The sequence below is a fragment of the Athene noctua genome, chromosome 1, assembly GCF_965140245.1.
Source record: "Athene noctua chromosome 1, bAthNoc1.hap1.1, whole genome shotgun sequence".
NCBI lineage: Eukaryota > Metazoa > Chordata > Aves > Strigiformes > Strigidae > Athene > Athene noctua.
Window position 1 is genome coordinate 22,018,079 of NC_134037.1, and position 18,046 is coordinate 22,036,124.

Sequence of the window (18,046 nt, forward strand, 5' to 3'; positions counted from 1 at the left end):
TCCCCTCCCTGATATTAATTTGTTTTGCTGTTTCCTACCTCTTATTTTTTTTCCTACAAACTCTACATTGCAATTCATCAGGAGAAAGTCATACACTGCTAAGAGTATGGAAGAACTAACCAAACTCACTGCATTTAACAGTAATTACAGCTAAGAATTATAAGCATTATCATGGTGACATTATTGAAAGATGACAGACATAAAAATGTGCTGACATTTCCAAGAAGCCAAGGAGAGAAACATTGCAATTAAATGTAATAATATACATAAAGAAGAAAAATATTCAATGAAAATCTCTGAGGTGGATCCTGCAGTACAAAGGATTTTTTTACTTGGGAATTTTGTGTTGACTCATAAGCTCAAGGGAAAAGGGTCTTTCTAAACCACTTTCCAATACCTTCCTCTTCCAGTCCTCCTCCTCTCCTACTGCTTCTGTACTGTCCATCTTCCCTTATCTGTTCCCATGGCTCCTGTTCATCTTTCCTCTTACTTCTGTGCTTCTCATTCCTCAGCATTTGAGGTAGCTGGCCTTCAGGTAGCTTCTCCTGAGCTCTGGCAGAAATCACGCACTCTCACCAGTCCAGAATGGTGGTATACAAATATATTCTGAGAAATTTAATTGTTTTTCCTATGATGTTTGGAAAATTCTCAGCCTGGCCAGACACTTAACATGGAAGATTTTGGTCAGATCAGTTAAAATTTTGCAAAAGTCAGAAGTGACTAAATGCAGAGCCTGGTTGTTGAAAGAGTTAGGCTCTTTGTGGGTAGTTCTGCCAGCTCTTTTCATTACAAGCTGGAAGAAGGATGGAATAGCATTTTAATCAGATATACAGTGTATTAAACTGTAAAGCTCCTAACAGAGAGCTAATCTAAAAGGACTTAAGAGGTTTACTTACCTTGAGAGAGTTAGGAGAAAATATTATGAAATTCATATTAGAAAAAGCAGACTGTAAAATATAAACAAGAAAAATAATTTCACTGAGCAGACCTGACAAATGATAGTAATTTGTACAGATGCTTTCAGTGTGACATCTTGATTTCAGGCACTTATCAGAAGCTCTCTGGTTATAAGCCTGTTTGTCCTTATTCCAGACATAGCCCATAAAAGAGCAGAGATGACTGGATTGCTTTTTAGATTTCAGGTGGGACAAATTTTCCTCTTGAAATACCTTTTTCTCTCTGCTGTCTATACAAGTGCCTAGAGAAACTGTGCTTCATCTTAAGTGCCTAGGTCAGCTGGGCTTGGTCACTAAATAGATCACTTGAAATTTTGAGCTGCGTAAGAGCACTAATCAGAACTATGTAGCTAGAGATACACCTTACCTCTTTAGAGACAGGGAAGTCTCAGCCTGTTTTCTCCTTTACAGTACATGCCCTGTTCAACTGACCAGTAAATCCACTGGTCTTCAGGTTATCAGTCCTGTTGTGTGCAGTCCCAGGACAGGAGAGAGGCAGTAGCCACCCCCTACCTCCTGGGGCACTCAGGGGTACCCCATTAAGTGCAGACGCCTTCGCCAAAACTTAGTGCTAGGGCCACCTGTAAATCATGTAATGTGCTGCAGTACTTCCTCACTCACCAAAGAATAAATGAGAGATTTTTGAACAGTTGTTGCATCATTGGACAAGAGCCTAACTTGCTTCCCTGTTCAGGGATGAGACAGGTCAAAGCTCATTAGCACATGTGAGAAGCCCACCACAGAGCCTCTGCTGACTAAGCAAATTTAATTAACAAAATATGATGTAAATTTGCCACAGGACTACTGTGCCCAGCTGAAGGGCAACTTTGGCAGTGCTCTCACAGTTCCAGCATTTCAAGAGCCGTTAATCCTTTTTGTGGTGTATATTTATGCCCCAGGGGAGTTCCTTTCAAATTGAGTCTGCTCTCAGAGCCTTTTCTCTCAGCTTGCCCATATTTACAGTTCTGCATAATTTCTATTTTTGTTATTCTTACCTGTTCCTTGTTCTTCTGTTATAAGGGATAGGCATAATTAAGCTACAACACTCTTACCTTTTAAATCTCCAATAAAAAACAAATATCCTCTCATCTCTGGGTCTCATGGCCATTCACTCTATATCATTGTCCATTCGGTGCTTGACTGACCAGATTTTAATGCTACTTTAACCCCCCCCCCCTCAATAAATAAGAAGGTAGTTCCTTCCTGAAGTTTTTTCTGAATCAATAAACAGATACCATTAAAATAATTTTAAAGCTTACATTTTGTTTTAATTATAATGGCTATATTTCTTTTATGGCCACTTGGGTAGTTTTAATTTTTCTTCATTCTGGAACCAATGCAAAGTTTTATTTAAACAGAATAAAATCTCAGCTGCTTTCCTCAGCAGCATTGGAAAGCAACTTGGATTAGAAGCTGCCACTTTCCATGTTACATCAACCTTTTAGTCTTTTTAACTTAGATTTCCCTCCTGACTGAAAATTTAAGTTATATTTTTTCATCACCAACATTCAGGTGTGACTTGTAAATGCACAGACCAAAAAAATCTTTAGCCAGAGAACAAGACCTAAAAAGGGCCAAATTAATCTGAATTATTCTTTTCCAGTGAAGAATTCTGAAATTGAGCTGAACAGATTATTTTTTTCCAGCACCACACAAAGGCAGTCAGAAGTCGTGTGGCCAGTGGGGAGGAGGAGAGATTCCTCTGTGACTCGCAGGATTCTCCATGCAAACAAAACTAGTGTGTTTGCAAAACCTCTCTCCTGGACTCCTTTACTTCATAGCTCAGTAAGAAGCTAAGGAAAAGCCAATCGCCCTTGAATGTAAACAAAAATGAGTGCTCAACTAGAGAAGGTTCCTTTTGTCTCTGTTGGAGTTGTGCATAGAGTATTTCATCCTTTAAGGTGTGTAGTAGAATTTCCTCATGGGAATAAGGAAATCACTAAAGCCGATACCCTTCAACATAGAAAGAAAAAATTAGTGGTTCGTGGATTTAATATTAAACTAAGGAAAGGGCTACTTTGATCACTGAGTTTGATCTCTTAACTTGAACTTCAAACATTACCAAATAGCTCAGGAACTTAGTCGTAAAAGTAAGGTTTCATCCATTAATAAAATAAAGCAGTAGTTTTCACTGTGATCTGTATTTCCTTGAATTTCAAAAGGATTTATATCTGGGGCTTGTTTTGGACCTGTTCTTGTTAAAAGAGGTCCCTTGCATGTGACATGTTTCTCCTCTAGTCTATGGACAATGTTATTTTTAATAAACAGGAGAAGTGTTTCATTTTCTTAACTTTTGGAAAGATCACTATGGTAGTGAATCTATAAACATCTTACAGTATTTATAAAGTTAGCCCTGAGGATGCTTTTTGGGTTCTCCAGGTTGAGGCTCTGGTTTCTTCAAATCCTGTTCTTTTTTTCTTTGTAAACTTCAGCACTTCACACACCAAATATAAAAGTTGCATTTTATTTGACCTTTGTCTCCTCTTTTCCCACATCCCTACTTCTCTCTTTGGAAAATGTTTTCTTCACTTGACAAGCTAGGTACAATTCCTTCAGCTTCAAGAGGGACCAGACTGCATCTGTCTGCTGAGGAAAAAAATGTATTTAACAGAGCACAGCTGGAACCCAGACAACTAAAATCAGTCACCGAGACAATTGCTCCATTTGATCAGCGATCCTCCACTCTGATGTCATCTCTGTTTGCATCCCTGAAGATAGTGCATTCTTGAAGCAGTTCAGGATTTGAGCCCAGATTTACTTGTTTTTAAACTAAATTTCTTAGTAAATGTGTACTAAACACTGATCCTAGTACTAGTACTAAACACTAGTCCCTTTCAAACTTTTGTCCCCACTAATTTTCCTTTTATTTTGGGACCGATTTCACCTTATTTTTTAAATCCACTGAATATATGACAAGGCATAAGTTGCAGTAAGGTAACCACAGTTCTAAACAAGAAAGAAAAGTAATTCTTTACATTGTGTTCAACAGATGCAGTCGCCATATACTCCTTATCCTAGTTTGTGTGTACATTCTTTCTGCATACGTTCTAGATGACTGGGTTTCCATTAGTCACTACTCTTCAGGGCAGTTAGGGTAAGATGTAGGTGTACATAAGGATGGACCTTATTTTGTAAAGTTTATACAGCTACTAGCACTTTACCTCTGCATGCCTCCATTTATAAAGTCTTCGTTTAAAAATAAGCCTGATTAATGCAGGTTGAACTTGCATGGTGTAAAGCCCAGTCACCACTTCTACCTGTCAGTGCTACAGGTGTATATTATGTAGAAATGTCTGTTGCATGGACAGTGCCATGCTCTGCAAAGCAAAGCAGCATGATACGTCTCAGGCCTGCACTTCTCCATTGAGCACTCGTGCCCAACAAAAGCACGTTTCCAATATAAATGATGTGTTATGCTGTCAGAAGTCTCCAGCCAACCAACAAAAATTGAGAACTTCTCAAATTTTAGCACATGCATTACAGGAGGTTTGCAGGACCTGACCTTAGATCACTTTAATCTAACAGTTTAATTCATTTTTCATAGTATTTTGTAAATAATGGCAGAGGTTGGCTTTCAAGGATGATGTGCCAGACTGTACTTTTCTTTCTCAAATTAGAGATTAACCCTGACACTAGAAATTTAGTGAGAGACACATTGCATCTCAACAAGACAAGGTGCTGATGATCAGCTGGTTGTTGATACCTTGTCTCCGTGGCAGCAGCAGCTCACGGCTCCTGCTGAATCAGGAGCAAGGAGGTGGGTATTGGTGCTTCTCACAGCCCCACCAAAATGCTGTAGTTTCAAGCCTCATGGCATCCACGATCTGACAGTGATAAATGATGGCTCAATACATTTATACTGTATTTATTACAGTTGTACCCCCAGCCTTACTCATTTTTGTTATGCAAAGAATACTCAAACTGTGTTTATATCTTCTTTCGCATTATTTCTCATGTGCCTGAGAATAATAGCAGTAGTGAGATACTGTGGAGTAGTGAGAACTGTGATTAATTTTACCAGTTCTTTGCTGGAATGAACAAGCTGCAGAATTCCATGTTTGTGTAAGCCAGTGTAAGGTTTGTTAAAATATAAAAGCTAAACAAAAGTAGGATTACACACTAATTCCACTTGTAACAGAAAACCTATGGCAGGCATCAGCTGTAAAGGCATTAAATTTCATGTGAGGATAAGTATTATCCTTACCAAAACTACTAGCTAGCATGTTTCTCTTGGTCTTTTTTGATTTTTGAGATGTTTAAAACATGTTTTGCTTAACTCTTTAAACACTGAAATGGCTTTCATTTGTACTGTTTTGTTTGCCAGTCATGGGAAGACAAATCTCAAGGTATTTGAGACCAATGAAATCATACCTACTCCTTTTTGTCTTCTGTTTCATTCTACCTCCCAGTTTTCTAGAAATCTCAAGCCAATCCCAGTCTCACTGGGATCTCAATTCAAGTTTTTTTCATTAACTTTACAGGTCTGTGAGGTTCAGCCTTTGTATAACAGCGTGCTTCTGGCTCGATGCTGACTTAGTCCTGTTTTTCATCTTACCGTCCCATATGTCCTGCCTTCTTTTGGTTGTTCTCAAATTAGAGAAAGAGCAGTTACCTTCTGAAGTAAACATAGTCATGAACATAGAAGGGAGGAGGTAGAATTTCCTTGCAGAGTAGAAGTTTATCCTAAAAATCCTAATTTACTTTTTAAATTATTTAAGGTATCTTTAGGTAACATAATTAAGAACAGAGCTGGGCAAAGAGGATGAATATTTCTATCTTTGTTTTACTAATTTCTCAAGAATTTAGCCAAGGTAAATCAACTGTAGTAGAACTCAATCCTCTAATTTAGGTTACTTAGTATCTGCTTCATTGAAATTGTAAGTGCCTGGCTCAGGAAAGTGAGCTAGTCCACTTACAATACAATATACAATTAATGAAGGACAGATTTGCTGGTAAAGGCCTGGAGAGGATGTTGATAGAATGGTCTGGCTTTGGCATCTTCCCCTGTGTTGGATTTGGTACCTCTGGGGGTTTTGAACACTCTCTTAAATTGCATGAAGCCACAGGAAAAGTTATTCTGTTCATTCATGGCCTCCTCTAAGTTCAGACGCATAACAAGCTAAATGTAGTCATAGTGGTACATGATGCATATGTTAAAGCAACAAGTGTAAGGGTCAGGAAAGCAAAAATAGGGAGCTTGTGATTTGGGCATGCAGTTGCATGGAAAGAAAGCCTTTTTGGCTGAAGCCCTCATCTGCCTGTGTATATTGTATTAGTTCACCAGTGTGTAAGAACAAAACAAATCCAGCTAGAGGATGTGGAAGCTGCCTGCATCCTCACTAGGAGGCCCAAAACAGGCAGCTCTTTGCCTTTCCCCTCACTAACTCATGACTCATGTGGGAGTCTCTTCAAGAAGGTGGATAATCCATGCAGAACAACACTCCAACAGTTGCTGCAGGGAGAATAGAGCACAGGACCCAGACCTTTCTGTTTCCAGTTTAGGCAGAGGACATCTCGTGCCAGTGTACCTGAACTGCAGCAGAGGTATAAATGATGCATAAGTGCTTAGCCTTGCAATAAATACCTTTCCAATGGAGACAGCCTGGGCCAGAGACAGCTGCAGTTAGGCAGCTAGAATGTGGCCACTGTATTTTGTAGAGTAGGAAAGCTTAGGACTGCAAATATGGGACACTGTACCTGAGGCCTCAGGGTGAGAGCACGATTTGGAGCACACTGAATATACTAGTAGAGAGGTTGGTAACCTTTCACACAAGCTGTGTGAAATCTACAGATTTAGGTAGTCCTGAAAACTAGTGTACATAACAGTGGCCGAGGAATAAGATTGGGATTTTGGAATGAAAATTTGAATGTAGGCATAATGGATCTCACAGAACATTTCTAATACTTTTTTTTTTGTTTCATTATTCTGCACTTTCAGGTGCGCAGTTCTAGCATCCAGATTTCTTGTTGGTCTGTTCAGGGTTTGAATGCTATATTTACGGGCTGTTTGAGGGATCATTTTATTTTGAGGGATTCCCTAGGTTGTCATCAGTCAAGATGTTTAGAGAGGAAAAGGCTGTATATTAAGGTAAGAATAAACTAACAAACACAGTTATTATAATGCCCAGTGATGCTAACTCCTGAAAAAGTGAGAACAAAATATGAGGAAATTCATTAAATCAATTATAAGGACACAAAAATGAAGTCAATTAAACGATGCAGAAACTGCATATACTGTTATCTTCCATTCCTTTCCCTGTGCGACTGATTTTCTCCCAAAACAGCTAATCCTCTCCTCCTTAATTTTCCTCAAGGCTCCCTTTGACACTTCAAGAGGACTGTTGCTTACAGTCACACAGTGAGTCCATAACAGAGTTTGAAACAATAATCTGGCATCCTACCACCTAGGCTACAGTGAAAAGCTACTAGGTCATGCTATTCCTTGATACTACTAGTATTGTTTTATTATATATCTTCTCAGTAACAGATGTATAAAATATTGAACACTGATTTTTTTTTTTCTGAGAAAAGGAAATTTTTTAGACGTTTTTCTGGGAAGTTTCATTTTTGGGATGGCTGCACTTGATAATAGTAGCCCAGGCTTTTCAGAGAAACATTTTCAATAATTAAACATTATACTGAAATTAGAGGACATTATTTAGTAGGAAACTGTGTCTTTACTTAAATAAATGCCTTTAATCAAAGATACCCCATTCATCAGAAAGTTGTTCTACACTGCAGAGAGATTATTTGAATATTAGCTTCAAATTTGATTTGCACAATTAAAAACCGTAAAAAAAAAAAAAAAAAAAAGCCTGCCTTTGGATCTGAACAGGAAATAAAAATGTGACTGTATGCAATAAGAAAAATGTGATGTTACTCAGTTTCAGTGGCTATGAAACTTTACATGTTGAAGCAATAGGCAATTGTTTCCAAATACTCTTCGCTGCTTATCTCAATAAGTTTCCAAATTCCCTTCACTGATAAAACTTGCTCCAAATAAGACCTAGTTTCCCACCATTAAATTAGATTGAATATGTATTTTCTCACCTGTGATAGTGCAACTACATTGAAGATGTGATTTTGAAAAAGGGGATAGTTTGGTGTATAAAATTATTTATAAAATAGTGTGCGCTGTCTGATCGTTATTTTTATTTTTACAATAAAACATGCTAAGACTGAATTTGCTATCAAAACTGTTTTGTATAATGTGATTAAAAAGCTTAATATTTGGCAATGTGGAAGACAAGAAATAACTGAGTCTACATCCATAAGTCCAACAAATATACATTATAAGAGAGATACATCCCTCATCAAGGCAAGGTCATTTTTATGGGAATGACTTTTCTCGGGCTTCAGCAAAAAGCCAACACATAGTTACTGCCTTTTTAAGAAACAATTTAGAAAAGGGCAATTTAGCCAGCTTGGCAGGTGACAGTCACAAAGAAAAGCTTAGTTCATAAGAGTTAGTCATTTGGATGTCAGAGGTAGCTCATGTCCCCTTCTCTCAGCTTTCAGTTCCATGTTTGAACATATAAATTAAAAAGGGTGGAAGTTCAGAACAGGGACATGTAAATTACACAGTAACTGTTTTTAAAATAAAACTTTTTAATAAAGGCATTGCATCTTCAGAAGATTGTACTGTTGTTCCCAGGCTTATAGTTTTCCAAGATATATCTGACTTTTATATTAGCTATCCATACAAAAAGAATTTGGAAGACAGATTAAAACCATGAAATCACTGCTGGTAAGTCTTTTTTTGTCAGACTAACACACTCTTTCAGTGCTAGGAAGTGAAGATAAACTTTGTGTCTAATACTGTTTTTATTACAGGTTTGGATTACAGATTTATTTTCAATGACCTATAAAAATTAACAGGCTCCTTACTGTTCACAGTTTATCAGGATGCCCCAGAGCTACTTCAGCAATGAAGAAAGCAAAGCTGTCTGGAGAACAGATGCTAACAATAAAGCAACGGGCCAGTAATGGTAAATTTTTAATCGTTACTTTTTCAAATATTACTTCTTTGTAAACTAAAGTTATGATTTTTCCCTTTTTTTCCTACATATGTAAATCTTTATATAAATAGTGAATTCACTGTCATTAGAAGTGAAACTGGGTTTTATGGTGTGGAAATCTGAGACAGCAGTGGAGTGGTCAGACTGGTCTGAGTTATGTCTACATAAATCTAAACCATTAAAATATTTCAAAGTACAATATAACATTATAATTTTATGGTTCACATTTCATTCATCAAAGGTGGATAGTTGGGATTCAGAAGAGGGAAAGATTTGATTTCCAGAATGTCAGGTCCTCATGAGCTCCCTTGAATTCATTTGAAGCTGTGGTTCTGTAACCTCTGGCAGATGTAGATGGGCTTGTGCCATTTTATCTCTAGTAATGTGCAATCCTTCCTGGGAACCTTAAGTTGCAGGGGAGGTGATGAAAGTACCTTGGATGAAAGTCAGGACAGTATCCTGATAGTTGGAAGTGCAATAAAAGCAAAATGCAGGTGCTTCAGTTCAAATAAGTAATGCACAAAAGACTTGTCTGGGAGGTGCCTAAGTCCCGAGTTTTCTTGAAAAACTTTATGTAGTCACTTAGTCTGTGACTGTGCATGCCTTCTTAACTGTTGATGTTGACTGTGTTTGAGAGCCACAAAGCATTTCAATACAGGGCAGGAGGCATTTCAACCCACACTGCCAGCACAGCTGGAGAAAGCATTGACTGTTCAATAGCTAGTAACGAGGAAGTGGAAGATCTGGATGTCATTTTGTCTCTAGCCTGGGAAGTGCTGAAAACTGTATCCGCCATGCCCAGGAAGAATGCCTTAAGGAGTGGTCAGCCTAGGGATAATTTGAATACTTAGGGAGGGGCACAGCATCATTCCTATTAGAGTTAGACACTGTGGGAAAAGGTGTGCAAGATTCACTCTAGAGTAAGAACAAGAGAGTGGAAACACCAGTTTCTCTGGCTTTAGGAGTTCAGATTTTGACTTGAGAGAAAACAGATCTAGCTTTTCCCATAACTATTTTATGCTTTGCTATAGTAATTACAAGAATAAGTAAAAAAACCCTTCACATTTTATTCTTTGAATCCTCAAAAATACAGGTACCTTTAAAATCCTGTTCTCTCAATGTTTATGCCATAAAAACTCAGAGATCACTTCCATTTTGCAAATTATTCTGTATATCATTATTTAATAACACCCTTCTGAACTGTGAAATTATTAAAGTCTACAGCAGAAGCACAATATATCTCAGTACATCAACAAATTTCACTGTGTTGGGAGAAAAAAATCTTCTGAATTAGTTACAAATTATTTTAACAACACTGTAATATGAAGAATTAACTAGTTAAGATGTTTTCTTTTCCTTCAGAAGGTCTATAAGTGGACACAGTTTTTCATATAAGTTACATATGATAGTGGAGCAAAATTTGTTGCTGCGGGTGCATTTCTTACAATACAAAGTTAAATCAGTACATATAAAGAAAAAGGTGTGTCTTATTGATCCTCTAGGCATTTTCAGCACTCTTGCTGGAAAATTACTGCAATTTTAAAAGAAAAGTAGTGGAAAATACATTGGTTTAACTTCAAAAGAAAAGTTGGAAGGACATTTCCTTTTTCTTTTTTACTTTAATACTTTTACTTGAAATAAATGTATTTTCAAATATGGAAATAATTAATTCTCTGAAATCTGATTTAAAGTTTAATTATTTTAACACCCCTTTTATTTTTATATCACCCAGGTATAGAAAATGATGAAGAAATTAAACAGTTAGATGAAGAAATCAAAGAACTAAATGAATCCAACTCCCAGATGGAAGCTGATATGATTAAACTCAGAACTCAGGTAACAGTTTTATGAAGCCCTAAATTCAGCTGCTTCTTCTACATGACTGATTAAAAGAAATATAGGAAATATATTGTTCCCTTTTATGTTTCTTACAGACTAAAATTTCTATCTGTGATTTGCCATTTATAAAATCAGAAAACAATATCCATTATGCAATTTCCACAACAGTTACCAGGATTTAAAAAAAAAAAAAAAAAAAAAAGCTTAGCAAAGTATATTCTTTAAAGTAATGGCAAAAGCATGACCTGTCATGGTCAGCTTTGTATTTTCCCTTGATAAGGCTATGCCTTTCTAATAGCAGTTAAAATATTGTGTGACATAATGGTCATTAGCATAAGTTACAAGGTGAAAGAGTCCAGATGAACAACATGGCTTTTGCCGGGTCTGTCTAAAAGAGGAAATTTAGATAGGGAAGTGAATACCTGTTATGCTTCACTTCATCATGTGGTACACTAAGTGCAGTCCTTGGCAGCAATAGTGATTCCACAGATCCAGCCTAATTCCTTTTAGGTTCCACATGAAAACCTAACATCAGACTGTTATTTAAAACCTCATTATTCATCAGTCCTAAAACTGGATGGAAAAAGCAAAGGATTTTAATTGAATTCTTGCCCTGGCATTTTCCAGTGTCCAACATAGCTTCTGGTGCTTTTTTCTTCACGATTTGAGCGCAGATACCAACAGTGAGATTTACCACATTTCACCATTTATCGGCCTTTAGTCCCATGGTCATAATCATCCAATTGATCTTGATGGAAACAGAGTAAACCATTCCTTGTTACTTCCTTGTCTGCTGCTTGTGGAGAAGAGCACCATGTCCATTGTCCTCCTCCTCCTCTTGTATACTCATCAATAGAAGGCAGCATCTACCTCTTCAGCTTGGTTTTTCTTTGACTTCTAAACCAAATTGATATTGGAACCTCACTTCTATTTTAAGCCTGTATTCAGGGTTCTGTTCTCATTATTCAGCCTTTATAGGATTTGACTTATGTTTTACATGGTTTTCTGATGTGACCCAATATAACTGTGGGTAATGAGGACAAAATATTCAAGAATGTAAAGCAAGAAAAATAAATCAACTGCAGGAAAATTGTATGTATTTATGTTGGAGGAATTTGGTGCTAAATTTTTAATCCGTATTATGCTAAGCATTCAATCTGCATTATGTTTTCTTTTGCTTAATACAACGCTGTAGGTGCTATTCACATACAGACTGATTTAGCTGAGATTTTAAAAAATGTGAAGCCATTTGGCTGTTATGTGCACATTAGGTAAATGCTCCAGTTGTCAATAACTTTCCTAATCCTATTTTTGGTCAGGTGAATAACAAAAAAAGAAAAGCCATGATAATGCTATCACAGACGTAAAACATGTATTGAGTTTCAAAGATATAGGTAGGAATTTCACATCAAGTTTTGATCTGAAATGAGTACAGAAGAATATTCAGTGGTCTCACTTCCTAGATCCCAGAGTGGTACTATTTTATATTCTTAGAAATCAGATGAAGCCTGGGACCGCTGCATATTCTTGGTAAAGAAACCTCAGCTGATGATTTTACCATCAGGTTGAAAGGATGCTTTTCACACCTTGGTGCAGCAGATTTAGAAAAAGGGTAGAATGACTGGCAGTGATGCATACTGTCATTAAAATAAACAGGATTCTAGAAAATAGAGTTAAAAGAGACCTTGAAACATTATTTTGTCCACCAGTCTTATTCCCGTCCTACTTCTCAGCTCTTCCTAAACCAATCCTGACAGATGCTTGTCTAACCTGTCCTTTACTTACTACACTAGAGATGCCACAGTCTCTGGGCAGTCCGGTCTAATACTTACTTGTTCTAACCCAACTAGCTACTCCTGCCTAGCAGAAAATTCCAGCTAAATTGAACTTCACAGAAATTCAGAGGCCTCCGTTTTGAATTCATACACTTTCCTGAAGAGAAGCAATTTATATTTCCAACACATAGTTACATCGTAGTCATTATCAATCTGTTAAGAGGATCAAAGTCAACAGTCCCCTTTATTTGTAACAGTAAAATTATATTGAACATAACAAAATGTTTGCTGATAAACCTTTAGGAAATCATTGTTCAACCTAGATTTCAGTAAGACTTCCCAGGCAGGGAATATGCAATAGGAAAATAGCGGAAGTTCTGTGAAATGCCAGAAGTAGCAACAGTCTTGTTTGATACAGATTTGCATCCTGTATGATTGTAAGTGCCAGCAAAAGTTTTTCCTACAACAGGAACTTCCCTTCCATGTAGAATCTCTTTAACAAAGTGAAAAGTCACACTGCAGCCTTTTTCTTAGTTGGAGCATTCATAAGACCCTCCTTTACTCAGCCGCCTTTTTCCTTAAGACTTTGAAGAAATTATTTTTAATGTAAAATCTTCTAGTAAATTTGTTCAGATTTAACATGCAAAGCCAGAAGTATGAGAGGGGCAGAAGCACATAATTGTGTGTCCCATACGAGCAACAGGTTATCCTGTTTTCAGAGTAGATACAAGTGAACATTCATTAATTTTAGGGTAAAATGTGGGGAGGGTAATTTGGCCTTTAAGCAAGTGAATACAATAATTAAGTATGTCAGTTATCTTAAAATACTTACAGATGACTACTACATGAAATTGTGAGATATGTTCATCAGCTGCCACTGTATTTACAGGTAGTCAGCGTCTCACATGAAAAAAAAAACCAAAACTCTTCAAGTAGCAGTACCCAGCTAGCTAGAAAATCTATAAAATGTCAGATCCTACTTAAGTTAGTGTGAGGCAGCAGCACCAGTAGTATGCCATACTGAACTGGGCCTTCATTGACATCAGACTCTTCACTTCGGTCTGCAATTTCAAAACCAGGTTTTAGGGTTAGTATTAGAGCATGACTGGTGCTAGCAAGCACCTGTGAAAGGTGTTTTGCATTTGCATACAGCATTTCTCTCTGATATCACAGAATCACAGAATCATCTAGATTGGAAAAGACCTTGAAGATCATCCAGTCCAACCATTAACCTCACACTGACAGTTACCAACTACACCAGATCCCCTCAGTGCTATGTCGACTCTACTGTTAAGCACCTCCAGGGATGGGGACTCCACCACCTCCCTGGGCAGCACATTCCAACACCTAACAACCTCTTCTGTAAAGAAATGCTTCCTGATGTCCAGTCTAAACCTTCCCTGGCACAAACTGAGGCCATTCCCTCTTGTCCTATCGCTTGTTACTTGGTTAAAGAGACTCATCCCCAGCTCTCTGCAACCTCCTTTCAGGGAGCTGTAGAGGGCGATGAGGTCTCCCCTCAGCCTCCTCTTCTCCAGACTAAACACCCCCAGTTCCCTCAGCCGCTCCCCGTACGACCTGTGCTCCAGACCCTGCACCAGCTTCGTTGCCCTTCTCTGGACACGCTCGAGTCATTCAATGTCCTTTTTGGAGTGAGGGGCCCAAAACTGAACACAGGAATCGAGGGGCGGCCTCAGCAGTGCCGAGTACAGGGGTAAGATCCCTTCCCTGTCCCTGCTGGCCACGCTATTGCTGACACAAGCCAGGATGCCATTGGCCTCCTTGGCCCCCTGGGCACACTGCTGCCTCCTGTTCAGCCGGCTGTCAATCAGCACCCCCAGGTCCCTCTCTGACTGGCAGCTCTCCAGCCACTCCTCCCCAAGCCTGTAGCGCTGCTGGGGGTTGTTGTGGCCCAAGGGCAGCCCCCGGCATTTGGCCTTATCGAAACTCCTCCAGTTGGCCTCAGCCCATGGCTCCAGCCTGTCCAGGTCTCTCTGCAGAGCCTCCCTGCCCTCGAGCAGATCAACACTCCCACCCAACTGGGTGTCACCTGCAAACTGACTGAGGGTGCACTCGATCCCCTCGTCCAGATCATCAATAAAGGTGTTAAAAAGGAGTGGCCCCAAAACCGAGCCCTGGGGGACACCAAATATGGACAGGCTGAAAGCAAAACAAGAGAGGAGGATGTGTTTCCAGTTTCAAAGCTGAAGAAAAAGTATTTTGCATACGATATGTTGTGGAAATAGTTTAGAATCAATTAATTGTGACTGAACCAAAACCCTGCAATAAACCAAGCAAAAGCTTGGATTAACTGCTATATAAACACCTGTAGTCAAAGTAAGAGATACTTGAAAGTTGTTTTATGTAGCTGCATCACTTGTCAAAGTTACTTCTATCAACTAAAGGCCTATATTTCCATAAGCAGGCTGAAACTTTAGGTCCAGAATAAAACTTGAGACATCTACCTACCTGATTGTGCCAACAATTTCCTAAAATTTACTTACCCATGATCAAGTTAATATTCACTTTAAAACTTTTTCCCCCTCTGCCTGCTACTACCACACAAACCTCCAGCCTTCCCATCAGTATCTGAACTGTATCAATTCTTCCCACAGTTCTCCATCTATGCCAATGTAGAAATGGATAAAGCTCGTTTTGAGAATTCAAAACCTTGTTTTCTTTGGCACTTTTCCCACTTCTCTGGCATCTTTTTTCACCCTCTTGTCAACACATATTTTAATCTACGCACATAAAAGCACACTGTACACATTGTAATAGATGTTAACAGTTGTCTTCCAATGTGGAAAGTAAGGACAGGTCTACAGAGAAAAGCATAGACAGATAGGAGTGAGCTCTGCATGTGCTCTCGGTGAGTTGGACATAAGCCAGTGCTCATCTGAAGTCCTTACAGTTTCATTAGCACAGTGCTCTGCACAAGCTTGGGTAAGTTGCCTCTCAGTAATGGTTTTAGCTCATTCAGGGCATCATGCAGGGCACCAACTAACTTGTGTCCGGTCACCTGGGAACACAGGCAGAGCATACTCTCAGTTGTCTTCACTTGTAGACATAGTCATGGCCCAGAGACCCTCTCTCCTGGCTGTGTGCAAATTTCCTTAATTTCCGTCAGTTTTGCAAGTCATTGCATGTATTAGAAAACTTTCTGAATTTGTACATACATCACAATAACATGCAATTGTTCAGCTTTCAAAAGCAGCCCTGTGAATTTGCATAAAAAATTACAAATTTGAAATTACAAAGATCTAAACACTGGCAGCAAGGAACTGTGCATGCTTAACTAACAATACATATATATATAGCAGAAAACAGAAGAAATGCATGACTTACTGCAGAATGTTCCTAAGGTAGGCTCCTGGGGGTAGAAGTGTCTAACCATGTGGGTGAACTTGCAGAACTAACATCCTTCTGGATGCCTTTCAACTCAAGAAGAAAAGCTCTAAAGCAGTGGAATCAAATCCAAGTTCGTTCATTATTACCAATATTAAAAAGACAAGCTGTTGAAGTCATACAACATGCAGTAGGAATAAGAAACCCTTAACAATGATAAAAATTGCAGACTCAAGCAAAACCTTTTTAAGCGTGAATGAATGGACCTTTTTCTCCTTTCCCTGGTATTTCTGTTATCTCTCCTTTCAAAGAGCACATGCTTTATAACAGCTTGCCTTTTATTACATTGTACACAAATTTGTCCATTTTAGATTACCACAATGGAGAGCAACCTGAAGACGATAGAAGAGGAGAACAAAGTAATTGAACAGCAAAATGAGTCTCTTCTTCATGAATTGGCCAATTTAAGCCAGTCTTTAATTCATAGTCTAGCTAATATCCAGCTGCCACATATGGTAAGTGATTGAGAGCACAAGTTAAGGAATTTGGCGATCTTCAGTTCACTTCATACAATAGATGTCTTTTTTTTATGTTTATGTTTCATCAACCAGTTGGATATTTGTGGTAACAACACTGAAACCATAAAGATACATTTAACTGCTAACAAAGACATGGAGGGCCTGTTCCAGTGTATCCTGTAAAATTAAGTAAGAACTAAATAGGCATTTTAAATATTATAAAAATTGGTGGCAATATGCCTTGATAATATGTTATGCTTAAATGAATATACGATTAAGAAAATAAAAGTTGTATATGAACTACTATTTAATATCTCGTAGGAACCAATCAATGAACAAAATTTTGATGCTTACGTGACCACTTTGACGGACATGTATACAAATCAAGATCGTTATCAGAGTCCAGAAAATAAAGCCCTACTGGAAAATATAAAGCAGGCTGTGAGAGGAATTCAGGTCTGAACAGCTGCTATAGTGGTGAAAGTCTTGCTTAAAAAAAGGATGCCTCTTGTTTTTTGCTGCTGTAATTTACCAGAAAGTGTTATATATTTATTTCTGTTTGAAACAGTGTTATGCTTACAAGACTTCATAATGATTTTATGTCTTGCTTTAAAGATAGTATCTGCAGAATAGTTTTTTGAATACATTCACATTTTGTACGTTTTCATATAAGCTGACATAGTGTGATATGCCATGTAATGTTTATAGCTGCTAATGTATGCACATTTTTGGGGTATATATATTTCTGAAGAGGTAAGCTGATCAAAATAAATAGAGTGTAAATTCTTTTTAATGCTTTAGTGATTAAATGTTTTAGTATTTTGAACTGAAATGGACAAAAAAAAAAAACAGCTTTGAATGACAATGTTGCGGTCTGCAGCCACTTTTTAAACACTATCATTTTGCCTCATGTTGGAGGATTTTATGGGATTTAAGAAATACATTTTGTGTGCATATTGTTTCATAGCAAAAATTGGTTGCAAAAATGCTTTATTTTTGAACAATGCTTGAAAATATTATGTGACTTTTGTTTTTGGAGGATGGTGTGTGGTGGGGGCAATAAAATGAGGTTTTTTGAATTCCAAGAAAATGACATGGATTAGATGTAAGATACAAAATGGGTAATTTATTGTAAGACAACATCAAGCCATGGAAACTTGACAGAAGATTCAAAGCAGCTTAAACAGCACTTTTTAATTAACTTCTAAGCATTACATGGTATGAATATGGGAACTTCCATTATGAAAAGAACTATATCAGAGGTGGACAACGTGAAGATTTCAGCTTTTGTTTTCAAATAAACTTTGGAGCCAACATTCTCTTATCTCTACTGGACTGCTAGTGCCCCTCTGAACTATCTGTTATAGCAATGTAGTTCATCTTTCAGAAATTCTGTGTTTTCAATTCAAGATGGAGGACAATATTTTAAAATTAATATTGCCTTTTCACATCTTTAATTTTGGGATAAACACAAATGATCTTTGTCTAATAGTTACTGAACTGCATTCATTGCTGACTTTAGTAGGAATGCAGTTCAGTAAAGATTTTTCCTTTTGCTTTGCCAAGCATTTGATCCCATTTTTAACATTTTAACA

At 37.8% G+C, this 18,046-nt stretch overlaps 1 protein-coding gene across 19 annotated transcripts in view; it reads left to right on the plus strand.

Annotated features, from left to right (window-relative positions):
• The window catches only part of MYT1L (myelin transcription factor 1 like), a 312,706-nt gene that overhangs the window by 293,152 nt on the left and 1,508 nt on the right, over positions 1-18,046 (plus strand). For all 19 annotated transcript variants that reach the window (XM_074895697.1, XM_074895698.1, XM_074895694.1 and 16 more), the window contains 4 exons: positions 8,853-8,944; positions 10,707-10,810; positions 16,305-16,448; positions 16,773-18,046. The exon at positions 16,773-18,046 is cut by the window's right edge and continues 1,508 nt beyond it. In XM_074895697.1, coding sequence (XP_074751798.1) covers positions 8,853-8,944; positions 10,707-10,810; positions 16,305-16,448; positions 16,773-16,913 — 481 coding nt within the window. In that variant the 3' untranslated portion in view covers positions 16,914-18,046. The remainder of the gene's footprint in view (positions 1-8,852; positions 8,945-10,706; positions 10,811-16,304; positions 16,449-16,772) is intronic.